The following is a 15566-nucleotide window of genomic DNA, read 5'->3' on the forward strand; positions in this document are numbered from 1 at the left end:
CTTCGATATCAGTTTCCGTGCTTTCTTCTGCTAAACTTATTATTATAGGTAGAGTATCTAAGAGTTTCAGTATATAACAGTGTCTTAGCGAAGTCATCAGACCGACAAATCTCAAAAAAAAGCAATAAAGAGTGGTCTTCTGTGGACCTTCAAGGACTCTGAGATTTTGTTCAGTGAAATAAATACATTGATAGTTTTCTAAGTGAACAATAGAGGATAACATCAAATGGAAAATCAAAAAATTGCCAATGAGCCTAAAATATACATATAAAAGGTGTTTTTTTTTGAGTGATAGAACTTTGAATTGAAATAAAACACGTAAAAAAGTAAGTTTGAAGGTGATTTTATTTCAAAGATATCTTTCTGACATTTAAGTTTTGAAAATAATTTCTGGTATATGTCCACCACGACTAGCTTTGAGGAACCGGATTCAATCAGTCCAATTTTGAATCACTCTTTCAAGTAACTGGGAATGTATTTTGTAAATAACAAGGATTTTGTTGGCTTCCAAAGCATCAATTGTTGCTGGTTTATTAGCATAAACCAGAGAATTTACATACCCCCAAAGAAAATAATCCAGTGGCGTTAGGTCACATGATCTTGGAGACAGATTCCCTGGACCATTTTGTGAAATAATTTTGCTTGCTAAATTGTTCTTTCAATAAATCAATTGTTTCAGTAGCAGTATGAGGTGTGGCACCATCTTATTGAAACAAAAACTGTTGCAGGTCGATATCATGCAAATTTGGAAATAAATAATCACCGATCATTGATCTGTAACGATTACCATTGACAATAACATGCGCTCCAGCCTCACTTTTAAAGAAATAAGGACTGATGATGCCTCCAGCATGTAACCCATTCCACAGTGTGTTTTATGTGAATTTCCTGAGGATTGGTCCTACATGTCTCTATATGGTCCCGATATAGCAATTGTGCTTGTTGACATAACCATTTAACTGGAAATGAGCTTCATCACTAAACACAATTTTTTGATAAAAAAGTGGATCAGTTTCCAATTGATTTAGGTGCCATTCACCAAACAAACGACTTATTTTGATCTTGCGGCTTCTGTTCTTGCACCAGTTATATCTTGTAAGGGTGTAAACCAAGATCTTTACGTAAAACTTTTGGATGGACAAAGTCCAAGTTGTTGAGAATGGCGATGAATAGATACATTCGGATCTTCTTCAATACTGTCACTGACAGCACCCATATTTTCTTCTGTATGTACAGTTTTTGTCTTGTTAGATTTTCATCTAGTAGAGTAAATGGTGTTTGAAATTAATCAGTAGTTCGACGAATAAGTTGCTCTGATGGACTACTATGTGCACTGTAAAAATTACGAGTGCTCAATACGTTTGGCAAACAGAACATTGATTTTGGAAGTATATTTCCACAATTTGTAAACGTTGTTGTGGCGACAGTCTTTCCATGATCATTTGCCAATGCTCATTGATCTGATATGACAACACAAAACTATGACAGTGCAAGTCGTTTCATTTTGGTATACCCCCTATATCCTACATCCCTAACAATTTGTTTTACATATTTCAAATGTTGCCTGCATACATAATTTTTTCCTACTACGTGTTCCTCCTATATTAAAGCGACTATTCCAGGATGCCTTAATATGTGGCCTATAAGTCTGTCTCTTCTTTTAACTACGTTTTTACAAATCCTTTATTCTTCATCAGTTTGCCACAACACCTCTTCATTTGTCAACTTTATCCACCCATCTGATTTATAACATTCTCCTATAGCACCACATTTCAAAATCTTATAATCATTTCTTCTTAGGTACTCCGATCGTCTAAGTTTCACTTCCATATAAAGCTATGTTCCAACCATATATTTTCAAAAATGTTTTCCTGACCTTTAAATTAATTTTTGATGTAAACCGGTTATATTTCTGACTAAAGGCTTGTTTCACCTGTGCTATTTGGCATTTTATATCGCTCCTGCTTCATCCATCTTTAGTAATTCTACTTCCCAAATAACAAACTTCTACCTTCATAATCGTTTCTCTTCCTATTTTTACATTCAGTGGTCCATCTTCGTTATTTCTACTACATTTCATTACTTTTGTTTTGTTGTTGTTTATTTTCATGCAGTAGTTCTTGCGTAGGACTTCATCCATGCCGTTCATTGTTCTTTTAAATCTTTTTTACTCTCAGCTAGAATTACTATATCATCAGCAAATCATAGCATCTTTATCTTTTCACCTTGTACTGTTACTCCAGATATAAATTGTTCTTTAACACATTAACTGCTTGTTCTATGTAAAGATTAAAAAGTAACAGGGATAGGGAACATCCTTGTCAGACTTTCTTTCATATTACATCTTCTTTATTATGTTCTTCAATTATTACTGTTGCTGTTTGGTTCCTGTAAATGTTAGCAATCGTTCTTTGTTCTTTGGTATATTTTAACCCTAATTTTTTTAAATGCTGAACATTTTATATTAGTCTACATTATCGAATACCTTTTCTAGGTGTATAAATGCCAAGTATGTTGGTTTGTTTTTCTTTAATCTGAGCACTAAAATTGCTTCCTTTGTCCCTATACTTCTCCTGAAACCAAATTGGTCTTCTCCTAACACTTCTTCCACTCCTCTCAATTCTTCTGTACAGAATTCTAGTTAAGATTTTTTATGCATGGCTAGTTAAGCTAATTGTTCTGTATTCTTCACATTTATCTGCTCCTGCTTTCTTTGGTATCATGACTATAACACTCTTTTTGAACTCTTGACGGAACTTTCCCTTTTTCGTAAATATTACACACCAGTTTGTATAATCTACCAATCACTTCCTCACCTGCACCGTGCAGTAATTCTACAGGTATTTCATCTATTTCAGGAGCCTTTCTGCTTTACTTTTTCACTATATTCATTAAAATAACTAATAGTTCTGTTAACTTCTTTCTTTGAAGGCTTGACTTAACAGAAATGTAATTCCAAAAGGAATAATAGGTGTGTTTCTTACAAGGTATTATATTAGTGAAGTGATGTGTTCTTAGTTGATTGACTAAAGCATTCTGGCTATTCTAATAAGCATTTTGTTTTGTGTGTGTGTATGGGAGCGGGGGGGGGGGGGTTAGCAGCAACATTCTGTATTGCCCAAGTACAGCAACTTATGAGAGATGAACTTTGTCCTTATGGAAAATGCTAAGCCTCAATAGATTTGAACCCAAGATCTTCAAGATGAAAAACTAAGATATTACCACTACATCACAGAGATTGGTGAACTTTCGTGGTGAACCAGATTAATAATTAAGTTATTATTAACCACCAGATGTGATAAAAAAAAGTAAGAATACTTTCCAAATATTTTAAAAGTAGAGCTTTTAAAGGCCAGAGAATACTTATCATTAAAATGTTAAAATCGTTGCAAAACATTGTAACGTTTATATTTTTAAATTAATTGTTCATGTTATTGATTTTTAATTTTTGACATGCCAGAATAATTACAATCCTTGCAGCACATATTTTATACCACAAAAAATATAAGGACTAGCTTTATTAAAGGGGAATGAGAGTGTCGCATATTTTAAGTGAGAACTACACCCAAGTTTAAATCATTTTAATTACTTTGATGAGACAAAAATATTAGTGTAATATAAATCCAGTTATATAACCAAAATGGCAAACCTAAAAACACTAGGACTTACTGACGTATTTTCAGCTTTCATTTCATTCTGATATCGTAAAAGCATTAAATATTTTAAATTAGTGTTTTCAGAATAAAGAATTAGGCAATTCTGAATTAGAAATCTATAAATTTATTTGTTAAGACTTTATCTGTTAAGAAGTTTTGTTTATTATTGCTAAATCTGCACATTTGTTAGATAATGACTAATTAAATTAGCAGTATTCCTTTGCTTTTATGTTAAATTTCTAGTAAGGATTTGTTTTCTAGTCAATTTAATTTTTACGTCCTCGTTCTATTACTTTAAAGTTTATGTTGTACAAGGACCATGTTTTTTTTTTTCTTTTTTTTTGTATTATGTTTGTTGTAAAAAAATGAATTTCTCATATTTAAAAGAAAAGTTGTACATTTTTTTTCCTTTTCTGTATTAATGAGTGTATGTTGAAAACTAAATATTTTATTTTTTGTTAGTTTTATCTTAAAATAGTAATTTTTTTTCAGAAAAGTATTTTAGAAGTTAAAAATATATATAACTTGACTATTTAAAAAATTTTCATCTTGTGTACTGTACTGCTTAAAATCTTGAAATTAGTTTCTCATTAACATTAATATAGTAACTTTTTAACTTCAAAAGAATAACATATGTTTATTCTATGTAGAAATGATTATTTTGGTTTCACAATTGAGAAAAATTGCTGTAGGACTGCAGAATTGTTCTGTAACACCATATACGAGGGTTATTTTTTTTTCAAGGTCCGATCGGTCATGAAATTAAAACCACAGTGAAAATAAAAAAATTTTTATTTGTAACTAGTACTTACATAGTTACGCTATTTCTTTACAAAGTGTCCACTCCGATTTAGACATTTGTCGTAGCGTGGTACCAACTTTCCAAAACCCTCATCATAGAACGGAGCCGCCTGTGTTTTCAGCCATGTTTCTACGCTGGTCTGCAGCTCGATGTCTGTGTCAGAATGTTGTCCTCCTAGCCAGCATTTCATGAGGGCAAAGAGGTGAAAATCGGATGGAGCCAAGTCCGGGCTGTATGGTGGGTGATCAAACACTTCGCAACAAAAACGCTGCAGGAGCTTCTTTGTTACAGCTGCAGTGTGCGGCTGAGCATTGTCATGGAGAAAGACAATGCCTGATGACAACATTCCTCTCTGCTTATTCTGAATTGCCATTCGTAGACTTTGAAGAGTCACACAGTATGAGGCTGCAGTGATGGTCGTGTCACATTCCACCAAGAGAACTCCATTCCGGTCCCAGAACGCAATAGCCATACACTTTCTGTTGGAGAAGGTTCGCTTGTACTTCTTTGGTTTACTGGGAGATTGAGAATGCATTCACTGTTTGGATTGTTCTTTTGTTTCTTCAGTTTCGAAATGGACCCATCTCTTGTCCCCTGTGACAATTTTGTTCAACAAATTTTCTCCTTCATTGTGGTAGCGCTAGAGAAACGTTAGGGAGGTGTCCGTTCTCATTGTTTTGTGATGGTCGGACAGCATCTTGGGAACCCATCACACACACAGTTTGCGGTACTGAAGTCTCTCACTGACAATGGTGTAGAGAGCTGACCTTGAAATTTCAGGAAACGAATCACTCAATACAGAAATTGTGAACCGACGATTTTATCGAATTGCTCAATGAGATCTGTTGACATTCGCTTCCTTCCCTGACTGCATGTATCATGAACATCTATACATCCTGCTTTAAAGTTCCTGCACCATTGTCGTACTTTGCTATCACTCATTGAAGTTTCACCATACACATTACTTATTCGTCTTATTCTATGAATTTCAGCTGCATTACACCCCTCAGCCTGAAGAAATCAAATTACTGCACGCACTTAACACTTGCCGGGAGATGTTATTGTTGTAGACATTTTTACGTGCTAGCTGCGTGTTCAGAACTAAACGAAGTCACGCGGCGTGATTGAAGGCCATACTAGAGATTATGTGCAAAGGTTCGTCCGATTTTTGCGTGGGTTTTTATTTTGCGACCGATCGGACCTTGAAAAAAAAAATAACCCACGTAGATAAACCTCATCAATAATAAGATTATAAAACTGCAAAATATAATTAAATGCTTTTTGATACTGAGACAGCAGAAGAAATAAAATGCTATGGCATGCTGAAAAGCTCTTTTTCAATTTTCAAATGGTACACTACTCACTCCTTTAAAGGAATGGATGAATAAAATTTTATGTCGATCGATTAGAAGCACATGGTAATCTAGAACATTGGCCACCATACTCTCATCATTTAAATCCCTTTGTTTTTTCGTTTGGTCTATCTTAAAAATACTTTTGCACAATTGAAAGAATTGATGATCTTTGATTATAATAAGTAAACATCGTTCAAACCAAACAGACATTTTGAAATTAGTGATGTTAGTATGGCAAAGAAAACTAGAATATGTTTTCAGAATAGAGAACTTCAATAATATTAATTTCTAAATTAATATTAATTTTTATTCTGTAAATGAATTTCATTATTTAAAATTATTATTCAGTTGTATTAATAAATTGAAAATCAAACTTATTTTTTATTCTGTAAGATCTACAGTTAAAGTAGTATTTCTATAATCTAATGAAAGTTTTAGGTACATTTTATTGAGTTCTAATGTTTAAAGGGCCATCATTTAGAATTATTGGATTGGTGATTTTTTTTACACCAATGTTTTTGTCTTATCAAGGCAATTAAAATTGTGTGTAACTCAGATACAGTTCCAATTTAAAACATTTTCTCTTCATTCTCTTTAAGGGAGCGAATGCATTCCTCAATTTTAGCCATATAAAATATTTATACTACCCAGGGACATAATTCTGCCTTTATGAAATTAAAAAATTTGTGAACATTTAATTTTATATAAATTAGCTTGGACTTTGAGTCGCATTTTTGCTATTATATGAAAAGGTAAAATTCCTGTTGAAACGAACTTATTTCTATAGTTCTGCCAGGCCCAATTTTAATCATTTTTATGTTGTTTAAAACTTTCAGTTTATATATAAATTTATTGCGAGTGCTCTCTGAAAACCTATTCGAGAACTTAAAAAACCTACCTAATTTCTTAATCATTGAAGTTATTTAATTAGACCTTTTTAATTGATTTCCTAAATCTGAAAACTAAAGACTTCTTGTGTCAAAATGTAAAATCCATAAAGTTTGCCATATTTTCCCAAAAAGTGTCTTGAACTTTCTCAAAAAGTGTCTCGAATTGACAAGGGCTGATACTTCCTGTTTTCTACTTACAAAATTTAATATCTTTATGTACCACATCATCTATACTGTACTCCTTCCTACATCAATCCTCATGAGTCCACATCCCAACTCTTGAGTCATTTGTTAATTTGATTTCGCTTTAGAAATCTTTCAAAAACATTTTATGTAAATAAATTTTACTTGTAAAGAACTATATAATATAAATTATATACCTTAAACAATAAAATATTTTAAAAGCCACATCAAAAAAGTGATAAATTATAAAAAAAATTGTACAAAAGGAAAGGGATTTCATGTACCTTTCAGTGGAAGGATTCTCATCTGGCAAACACTTCAGCATTTTACATTTTAAATTACCAATAGTTGTGTTTTTTGTTTCTAACCTGATTGGTTTTTTTTGTGCTTCTGTTTGCATGTATACAAATGCATACTTGTATGCATGAGTGTGTTTAATTTGTGTACATGTGAATGTGTTTGCTACTTTTTTCTCCTAGAAGAAAAAATCTCTACATCATTGATGTGAATGTATAATGGTATACTATTTTAAGTTGAAATTATGAAGTTAAGTGTAATGTAAATAACTATACATATATCAATTGCAGAACGTTCCACTTAGCAGTTTATTTGTACATTGCTGCATGGTAATAGTTACCTTAATAACTCTAGTATAGCTTTGTAATTTCATCCCTGCCCTTCAGTTTTATTTTTGGTGGGTTTTACTGATGAATTCATATAGTCATGTTTTTAACTTTATATTAATAAAAAATCTTATAAAGCTTAAATACTTTTATTAGATTTGAATTCCCATGTGAAGTTTTGTTGAAATTGGGTTATATTTTCACTGTTTGAGTAGTGATTGGCTTGTGAGTAAGCAATAATTTGTCTTTCTGCAATTAAACAATTAATAGCCTCTTCTTATCGTAGTTTGGGCAATGTATTCATAGTTGGATAATGTTGTTTCTAGATTCATACTGAATTAGATGGTATGGAGTAATTTGATGAAGATAGTTTGTGAAAAATGTGCATTAAGAATTTAAATATCAAAGTGGAATAGTTGCAAAATTTGTATGTTTAGTTAAATTTTATTTGTCTTAGTATTTTACTGATAAAGTTAAGTTTTGTATTTATATTTTAAATGTTTGATTTATATAGAGAAATTGCCAGTGCTATTAAGAAGTTGTTGGATGCCGTTAGTGAAGTTGGTGGATTTATTCCAGGACCTGCTGGCAAACAAGCTCTTGAACAGAGAAAACGTGAATTTGTTAAATTTTCAAAGAGATTCAGTAATACTTTAAAGGACTATTTCAAAGAAGGACAGTAAGTACTATTAGTTTTATTTTTGTTTATATTTTATTACAGATTTGTGATGTTTGTGTCATGTTATTTTTTTTAAATTATTATTTACAAATTAAATATCTGGTATTCTTCCAAGTTTTTGTAATATTCAATTATCCATTACCTGAAAGGGAATCCTCAATTAGAAAAAAGAAAGTTTTCTATAAAACTTCTTCAAATTTTACCTGTTCCTATATTCTTTTTCTCTATTTAAACCTTTTACTTTAATAGATCCACAACAGCTAAATGTAAATATAACAGAAAAAATGATTACGCAGATAAAAAAAGGCCAGGAAAGTTATGCAACTTTGGCTACTGAAAGCTCCATGTTTGATAGACTACTATTTAGAAGAAAATTAAACAGAACATTTAAATATGTAAGTATGCAAGTAAACAATTACATAAAAATGATTCTGTTTTAACACGTTTGCTGCGGTACAGCAATATATGTGCCGTAATAGAGAGTTGCTGTGTGCTTGTCGTCATTTGCGTAATTCCAGTACAGTGCTGAACAGTAAATTATATAACTCTTGTGCTGTACGAGCCTCATTGTTGCCATATTGTACTTGACAACTGTGTGTTACGGCACATAATGAATATTTTATTTCTCTTTATAACTAAAAATATTTTTTGAAATGATTTGATGGTCTACAATATCTCTCAGAAAACATATGAACTAACTGTAGTTGAAACAATTCTTTTATACATATTCTTATTTAGCATCTATTCGTAATAATTATTAGCGGTAATTTTGCTGGATTGTTCCGTGCCAGGATCATTTCATTTATTAAAATATGATAAATTTTTTATTGTAATTTATGACTGTATATAATTACTTTAATAAAGATGAAAAAAAAAATTAAGAATTTCAGATTATATAATTGATAAAATAGCATTTGACAATTATGAATTTAAAAAAGCTTTTTTCACAACGATATCATGAAATAATATTATGTTGAAAAAAGTAATTAAGTCAAAAATAAATCAGTTTATTAATTATTTAATAATTTAGATGATGTTTATAAGCAAGGGCATAAACATTTTATGTGAAGCGATTCAGACCCAGTCATCTGGAAATAAATTTTATGTTCGTCCAGTGTTTATATTATTAAAATATACATTTGAATTGATGTTTTTTTGTAAAGAAAAATATTTCAACATATATTTTATTTAGCAACAATATGACAAATTAAATAAGTGAGTAATGGATTAGGTAATGTAATATAATTAATCTGATTTATAAATAAATCCAACATTTATAATATTAAAAAATATATGAAAAGGAAATAAAATTGTCTGAAAGAGATTAAAAAATAATGTGATATGCGGTATGGCATAGATGTATAAAAAAAATAGTTCATTCTTATCTAATTATGCTGTGATTATCCACAATCAGTCTTCTCTGAATAAATCCATTTAACCTGGCTTTTTAAAATCGTCCGTCGATGTAATACAAAATTTATAAAATAAAAAGTATATAATACAAATAAAGTAACCAACTTAATTAAGCTCTATGAGCCTATTTTAGTCAAAATTTATAATCGTTACAAAGTAAATTTTTGTGATATGGGATCAATGGGACCATACCTCCCCATCCTCTTGACCAATTATTACCAAAATTAAATGGCATCAGTGACCCATATTCAGAAAACAGTAACTGACAAAAAAAGAAGCAACATGTTTGGCTATTACCCCCATATCATGATTAGAATTTCTCAAATACATAAAGAAAGTGTCATGCTAATTTAATGTAATCACATAATTAGTACTAGTATATCCTAAAACGATAAAAAGATTAAAAAGAGTTTTTTCCCTGGCCCTTTATGATGGTTTAAATTAACCAAACACCACCAAAATGTATTCTAGCTCCCTAAGGGAAATTAAATGTGAAAAAATTTATCTAACTTTTTAGATAACATTATTTTTTTTAGTTTACGTTTTAGATACTGGACTAAGAATATCTGTACCTCCCTTCCTCCTTGATCAATTTGTACCAAAATTGAATCAAATCTATGCCCGATATACAGAAATCATTATGCTAAATTTCATCCATGCAGGGGATTAAATTTATAAATTCAGGGAACACATAGCTAAGCTGTGTGTGCAGCTATTGGTCCTGATGATGTGGAGGTAATATAAAAAAATTTTACGTGTAAGTCGATTGAAATTTCGATTCACGGCCTTTTTCACTTTTGGTAAGAGTAAGATTGCACTGAATAACCCAAAATGGCTCTGTGCTGCCTGGGTTATTTTATGTTTCAATTGACATTGTAGATTGTGGTCTCTGCCTGACATGTCTGTCTTTAATCTGTAACGTTCTGAGTTTGGGTCACATTGACATGTGTTATGTAATATAAAAAAAATCCTTATCTTATTCCCATTCTGAAGCTTTCATTTTATGTAGTGAATCATCTAAAACAAAACAAAAAATCTAATGGTATACAAGGTCTGTTTAGAAAATAACCAAACTTTATTTTTTTAATCTTTATTATTAATTTAAAAAATGATTGGTCCTTGTCTCCTTCAAAGTATTCCCCCTTCCCTATTCACACACTTTTCCCAGCGGTGTTTCCACTTTGTGAAGTAGTCCTGGATAGCTTCATTTGAAATAGCCTTTAAGGTCCATGATGAATTTCCTTTTCATCAATAGTCTCAAAACAGCATCCTTTCATCACTGATTTTAATTTTACAAATCAGGAAAGATTGCAAGAAGCCAGGTCTGGCAAGTAGGAAGGCTGAGGGAGGATGGTCATCTAATTTTTGCTACAAAGTTGATGAATTAACAAAGCTGAGTGTGGGGGCACATCATCATGGTGAAGGAACTGTGAGTTATCTTGCCATGATCCTGGTCTCTTTTTACTTTTAGTGGATTTTTTCACATAATCCTTGATAGTATGCACAGTTCACTGTTTCACCTTGCAGCAAGAATTCAAAATGCACAATTCCATTAAAATCGAAAAAGCAAAGCATCACGTTGATATTGGATTGAGACCGGTGTGCTTTGTTAGGGGGTGGAGATCCTTTGCCAGTCCATTGTGATTGAACTTTTATGTTGATTTCGTAGCTGTAAACCCAGCTTTCATCTCCCTTTATGATCCTTTGTGTAACATATTTCATCATCATTGGCTAGTTCAAGAAGTCACTGACAAACATCAACTCTATGTTCTTTCTGTTATTCAGTCATCAAATGAGGAACAAACTTTGCTGCACTCGATGCTTGTTCAATTCTTCAGTCAAAATATCATGGCATGATTCAATTGAGATGCTGATATCTTTTGCAAGTTCTCGGTTAGTCAATCAGCAATTTGCACACACCAGATTGTTGATTTTCTGGACGTGGGTGTCATCAGTTGAAGTCAAAGGCTCTCCTGGTCAAGGGTTATCTTCAGTCAACTGACAATCACTTTTAAATCATGAAAACTATTCGTAACATTGCGTTTGACCCAGAGCATCATCTCCATAACCTTGTTTCAGAAGTTGAAATGTTTTTGTGAAAGTTTTCCCCTGTTTCATGCAAAATTTTACATTGTAAGTTGCTCTTGATAATCAGATACTACAAAAATTGCTACCAAAGATTAAACACATTGCACTCAAATAACAAAAACCTGAAAAGTAAACAAGATATCAATAATCCAAGAAGATGTGGTAGCAGAGGAGGTCATGCGGGACACAATGCTGGCAACCGCACGTCACTAAATATCTCTGTTGGGCGTAATTAAAAATGTTTGGTTATTTTCTGAACAGACCTTATATTCCTGTTATGATTTAATATTTTAAATCGTTCTAAAAAAATGTTTGATATATATTAATGGTGAACATTCATTTACAAATAAATTTATCTAAGAATCTCAAATACATCAACTATGTCCATCAGTAGAGTTGCCACGCTTTAATACATTTTAATAGTAAACATGCTAAATAATCATAAACCAATTTTTCAAACATAATATTAAATTTAAAATCCAATTATTTAATAATAATAATCATCTTATTTACCAATTAATTTTTTATCAATTATCTCTTTTATTCAAATTTAGTAAAAACAATTACAGTAACAATAAAAAATAAACATGTACATACAGGTATTTGAAATTTACAGGATGAACATAGATTATTCAGTGCATTTTTGGGGTTAATAAAAAAGAACAAAGCAGTGTAGCACTAATGACATTGAATGAACACACTGGCACAATGTAACAACAGGGGCATTGTCAGTTGAGAAGTGGCTACCGTGCAGGAGAAAACAATGTGACTTTCTTGAAAGCAGATCTGTTATTACTATTCATAGATGTTTTCATTTAGTACAGCAGTGATCCTCCTAATAAAGACTATAAACAATGGTATCAGCATTTAAGGATATAGGATGTATAGTCTTCATAAAGTCCTAGCAAACCTCTCTCATCTATGAGTGGTTTGAGTAAGAGAAACTTTTCAGATAAGCCCAGGAAAATTACTCATCATGTGAGTTTAGGACGGGAATACTGCAGTCAACAAAAGTGAAGGTTCTACACAAGCACTTAAAACTTCATACTTACAAAATTCAGTTAGCCCATACAATTCAAGATGATGATAAACCATGTCATTACCCTTTTGCCATGGAGATTTTTGATAAAAGGAATAAAAATAATGAGTTTATAGAAAAATTAATCATCTTTGACAAAAGCTACCTTCCATGCTTCTGGTCACATTAATCGTCAATTTTCAGATTTGGGATAAGCAAGAACCCTCATGCGATTCGACTTATACAACATGATATCCTGAAAATTAATGTTTGGTGTGTGTTGACTGCTTATGAAGTGATTGGACCATTCTTCTTTGCCAAGCCAACAGTTACTAGCACTAGTTATCTAGACATGTTACAGGAGTATGCAGTACCACAAATTGAACATCGACAACCCAATGTTTACTTCCAACAAGATGGTAAACACACTGGGGTTTAGATGTTGGATTACTTTGATGGACCAATTCCCTGGTCATCATGATTTCATGACATTATACCATTCAGTTATTTTCTTTGGGGGGGTTTGTACATTATGAAGGTTGCCAACATCAATGAACTAAAAAGAAGTAATGGAAATTGTAATTAATGGAATAACTCCAGATATTCTTTGTAATGTGTGGTACAAAATTGAACATCCATCCAGACATTTTATATACCACAAAAGGTGCTCATGAAGGAAATTGTTTGAAGTTAATAAGTGTTGTAATCAAAACTGATTGAAATGCCCTGTTCAACAATAAAATATGCATGTAAGTACATTGCTTTGTTATTTTTTTATTAACACTTTAAATGTACAGAATATTTATGATATCATAGTATATTAACATAGTATAGAAATGTTTGCAAAATTCAAAATCAATTAACGTTAAAATGTTAGTACTGTGATTAATATTTTAAATGTGAGGGTGAAATGATTTTAAATATAACAAGAACTAAATATAAATATAAAAATGTGCATCTTTCTTCCTCCAACAAATAAATTATCATTAAATTGTAATTTGACATAGTGGTATTAATTATTTGCCATATCACTTGAAAGAATGCCACAGAACATGCAAAGGAACTTTTCAAATTTAATTTGTGGTTAACATTTTGTTATTATTTTAAAAACATTCTCCTAGGATCATAGTTGACATTCTATTCTTTTAAAAACATTCTCCTAGGATTCATCATAGTTGTAGACCTTGTTTTTTTTTTAGAACCAAGCTTTGTATTTTGAATTGAGTAAACCTAAAAGCATTCTACCAGACTGAACATCTGATGATGATTGAAAACTTTCCAGTTGGATCCCTTGAGTAAAATTAATTTTGATTAATCTATGCTTTTTATATTTAGTTTATAAATTGCATTTTATTTGTCTTTATATTGTTTATTTACTTTTTTTGTTTTCAGGGCAAATGCTGTGTTTGTCAGTGCTCTTTATCTTATTCATCAAACAAATATGATTATGGTGACTGTGAAGAATAAATGTGAATAAAGTATCTTAATTTCATTTTTAAATGAAAAGTACATCATGTATTATTATTATTTTTATGTAATTGTAAATATTTAATGTAATTTCACAAAATAATTATTATCTATAAAGAGTTATTAATTAGCAAATTTGTTAAGTTTATAAATTCTTAAATCCTTAATTTTTATGGTTTTAAAAGAAATATTGCAGTTTTACCGTTTATATGTAAATACATATATATATTATATATATAGATTTGAAATACTATGTGAAAACTGAAATTGTTGGTTCAGTTAGGCTGAAATACTGTTATATAGCATAAATATATAAATAATAATGATTATTATTATATTTATAATGTTAATAAAATAAGTAATTATATTTATGTATGAACAAAGGTAACATCATTATTAACGTTAATGTAAAATCAAACTGGTGTGTCACAACAGATTTTTTTTATTAATGGCCAAAAACTAGTGTTAAGAATTAATTTTAATTATTATTTATTACATTATAAATGTAGTTTTTATTCTGAGAATATGCATGAATATATTCAGTTGTAAATAATTTTGAAGAGTCAGTTACTTGAGTAAGTATGTAAATGCAATGGCACATATGTATATTATGGATTCTTGTATTATTATTAAATAAAATAGTAATTAAATATGTTAAGTGTTTTATTTATATGTTTTTTTAACTGTCACCTTTATTTTTCTACTGACAGACAGTCAGCATATTGCACTCTGCTCTAAATTATTCTATTTTTAATGATAGTTAATAATAAAGTATCAATTTTATCCTCAAGATAACAACCTATGAGTGCTTTGTAAGACGAATTGATTTATTTACTATTTCATATGATGTTTAATTTAAATTCTTTTCTTGTAGACTGTAAATCAGCTACTAAATTACATTTGTTTTAACTATTTCACTTACGATAAACCATTTTTTATTATGTGTTTTTGTTACTTGCCATTACTATTATAAGTATTGTCTTATCATAAGATAATTTATTATTTTTATCCATTTTATATTTTTTTAATTATAGTTCTTTTATTCCATCATCATGTCAGATTATTGATAAATGTTTTGCATAAAGCTTTCACATCCGTCTCCCATAACATCCGTCTCCCATATTCTCTCTCTCTCCCTCTCTCTCTCTCTCTCACTCTCTCTCTCTCTCTCTCTCTCTCTCTCTCTCTCTCTCTCTCTCTCTCTCTCTCTCTCTCTCTCTCTCTCTCTCTCTCTCTCTCTCTCTTTCTCTCTTTCTCTCTCTCTCTCTCTCTCTCTCTCTCTCTCTCTCTCTCTCTCTCTCTCTCTCTCTCTCTCTCTCTTTCTCTTTCTCTTTCTCTTTCTCTTTCTCTTTCTGATAAAAACCAGGAAGCCTCTTAACATTCAGTTTCTGT

The 15566-nt window shown here is 30.9% G+C and overlaps 1 protein-coding gene across 1 annotated transcript in view; it reads left to right on the forward strand.

The window, feature by feature from the left end:
* Ccm3 (programmed cell death protein 10 Ccm3) overlaps positions 1-14826 on the forward strand; it is a 28796-nt gene extending 13970 nt beyond the window's left edge. Inside the window, exons 4-5 of the mRNA XM_075356000.1 lie at positions 8024-8188; positions 14100-14826. Of these exons, the coding sequence (XP_075212115.1) occupies positions 8024-8188; positions 14100-14184 (250 nt within the window). The 3' untranslated portion in view covers positions 14185-14826. The remainder of the gene's footprint in view (positions 1-8023; positions 8189-14099) is intronic.
* The last annotated feature ends 740 nt before the right edge of the window (positions 14827-15566 follow it).

This window comes from Lycorma delicatula, chromosome 2 (assembly GCF_047948215.1).
Source record: "Lycorma delicatula isolate Av1 chromosome 2, ASM4794821v1, whole genome shotgun sequence".
Lineage (NCBI taxonomy): Eukaryota > Metazoa > Arthropoda > Insecta > Hemiptera > Fulgoridae > Lycorma > Lycorma delicatula.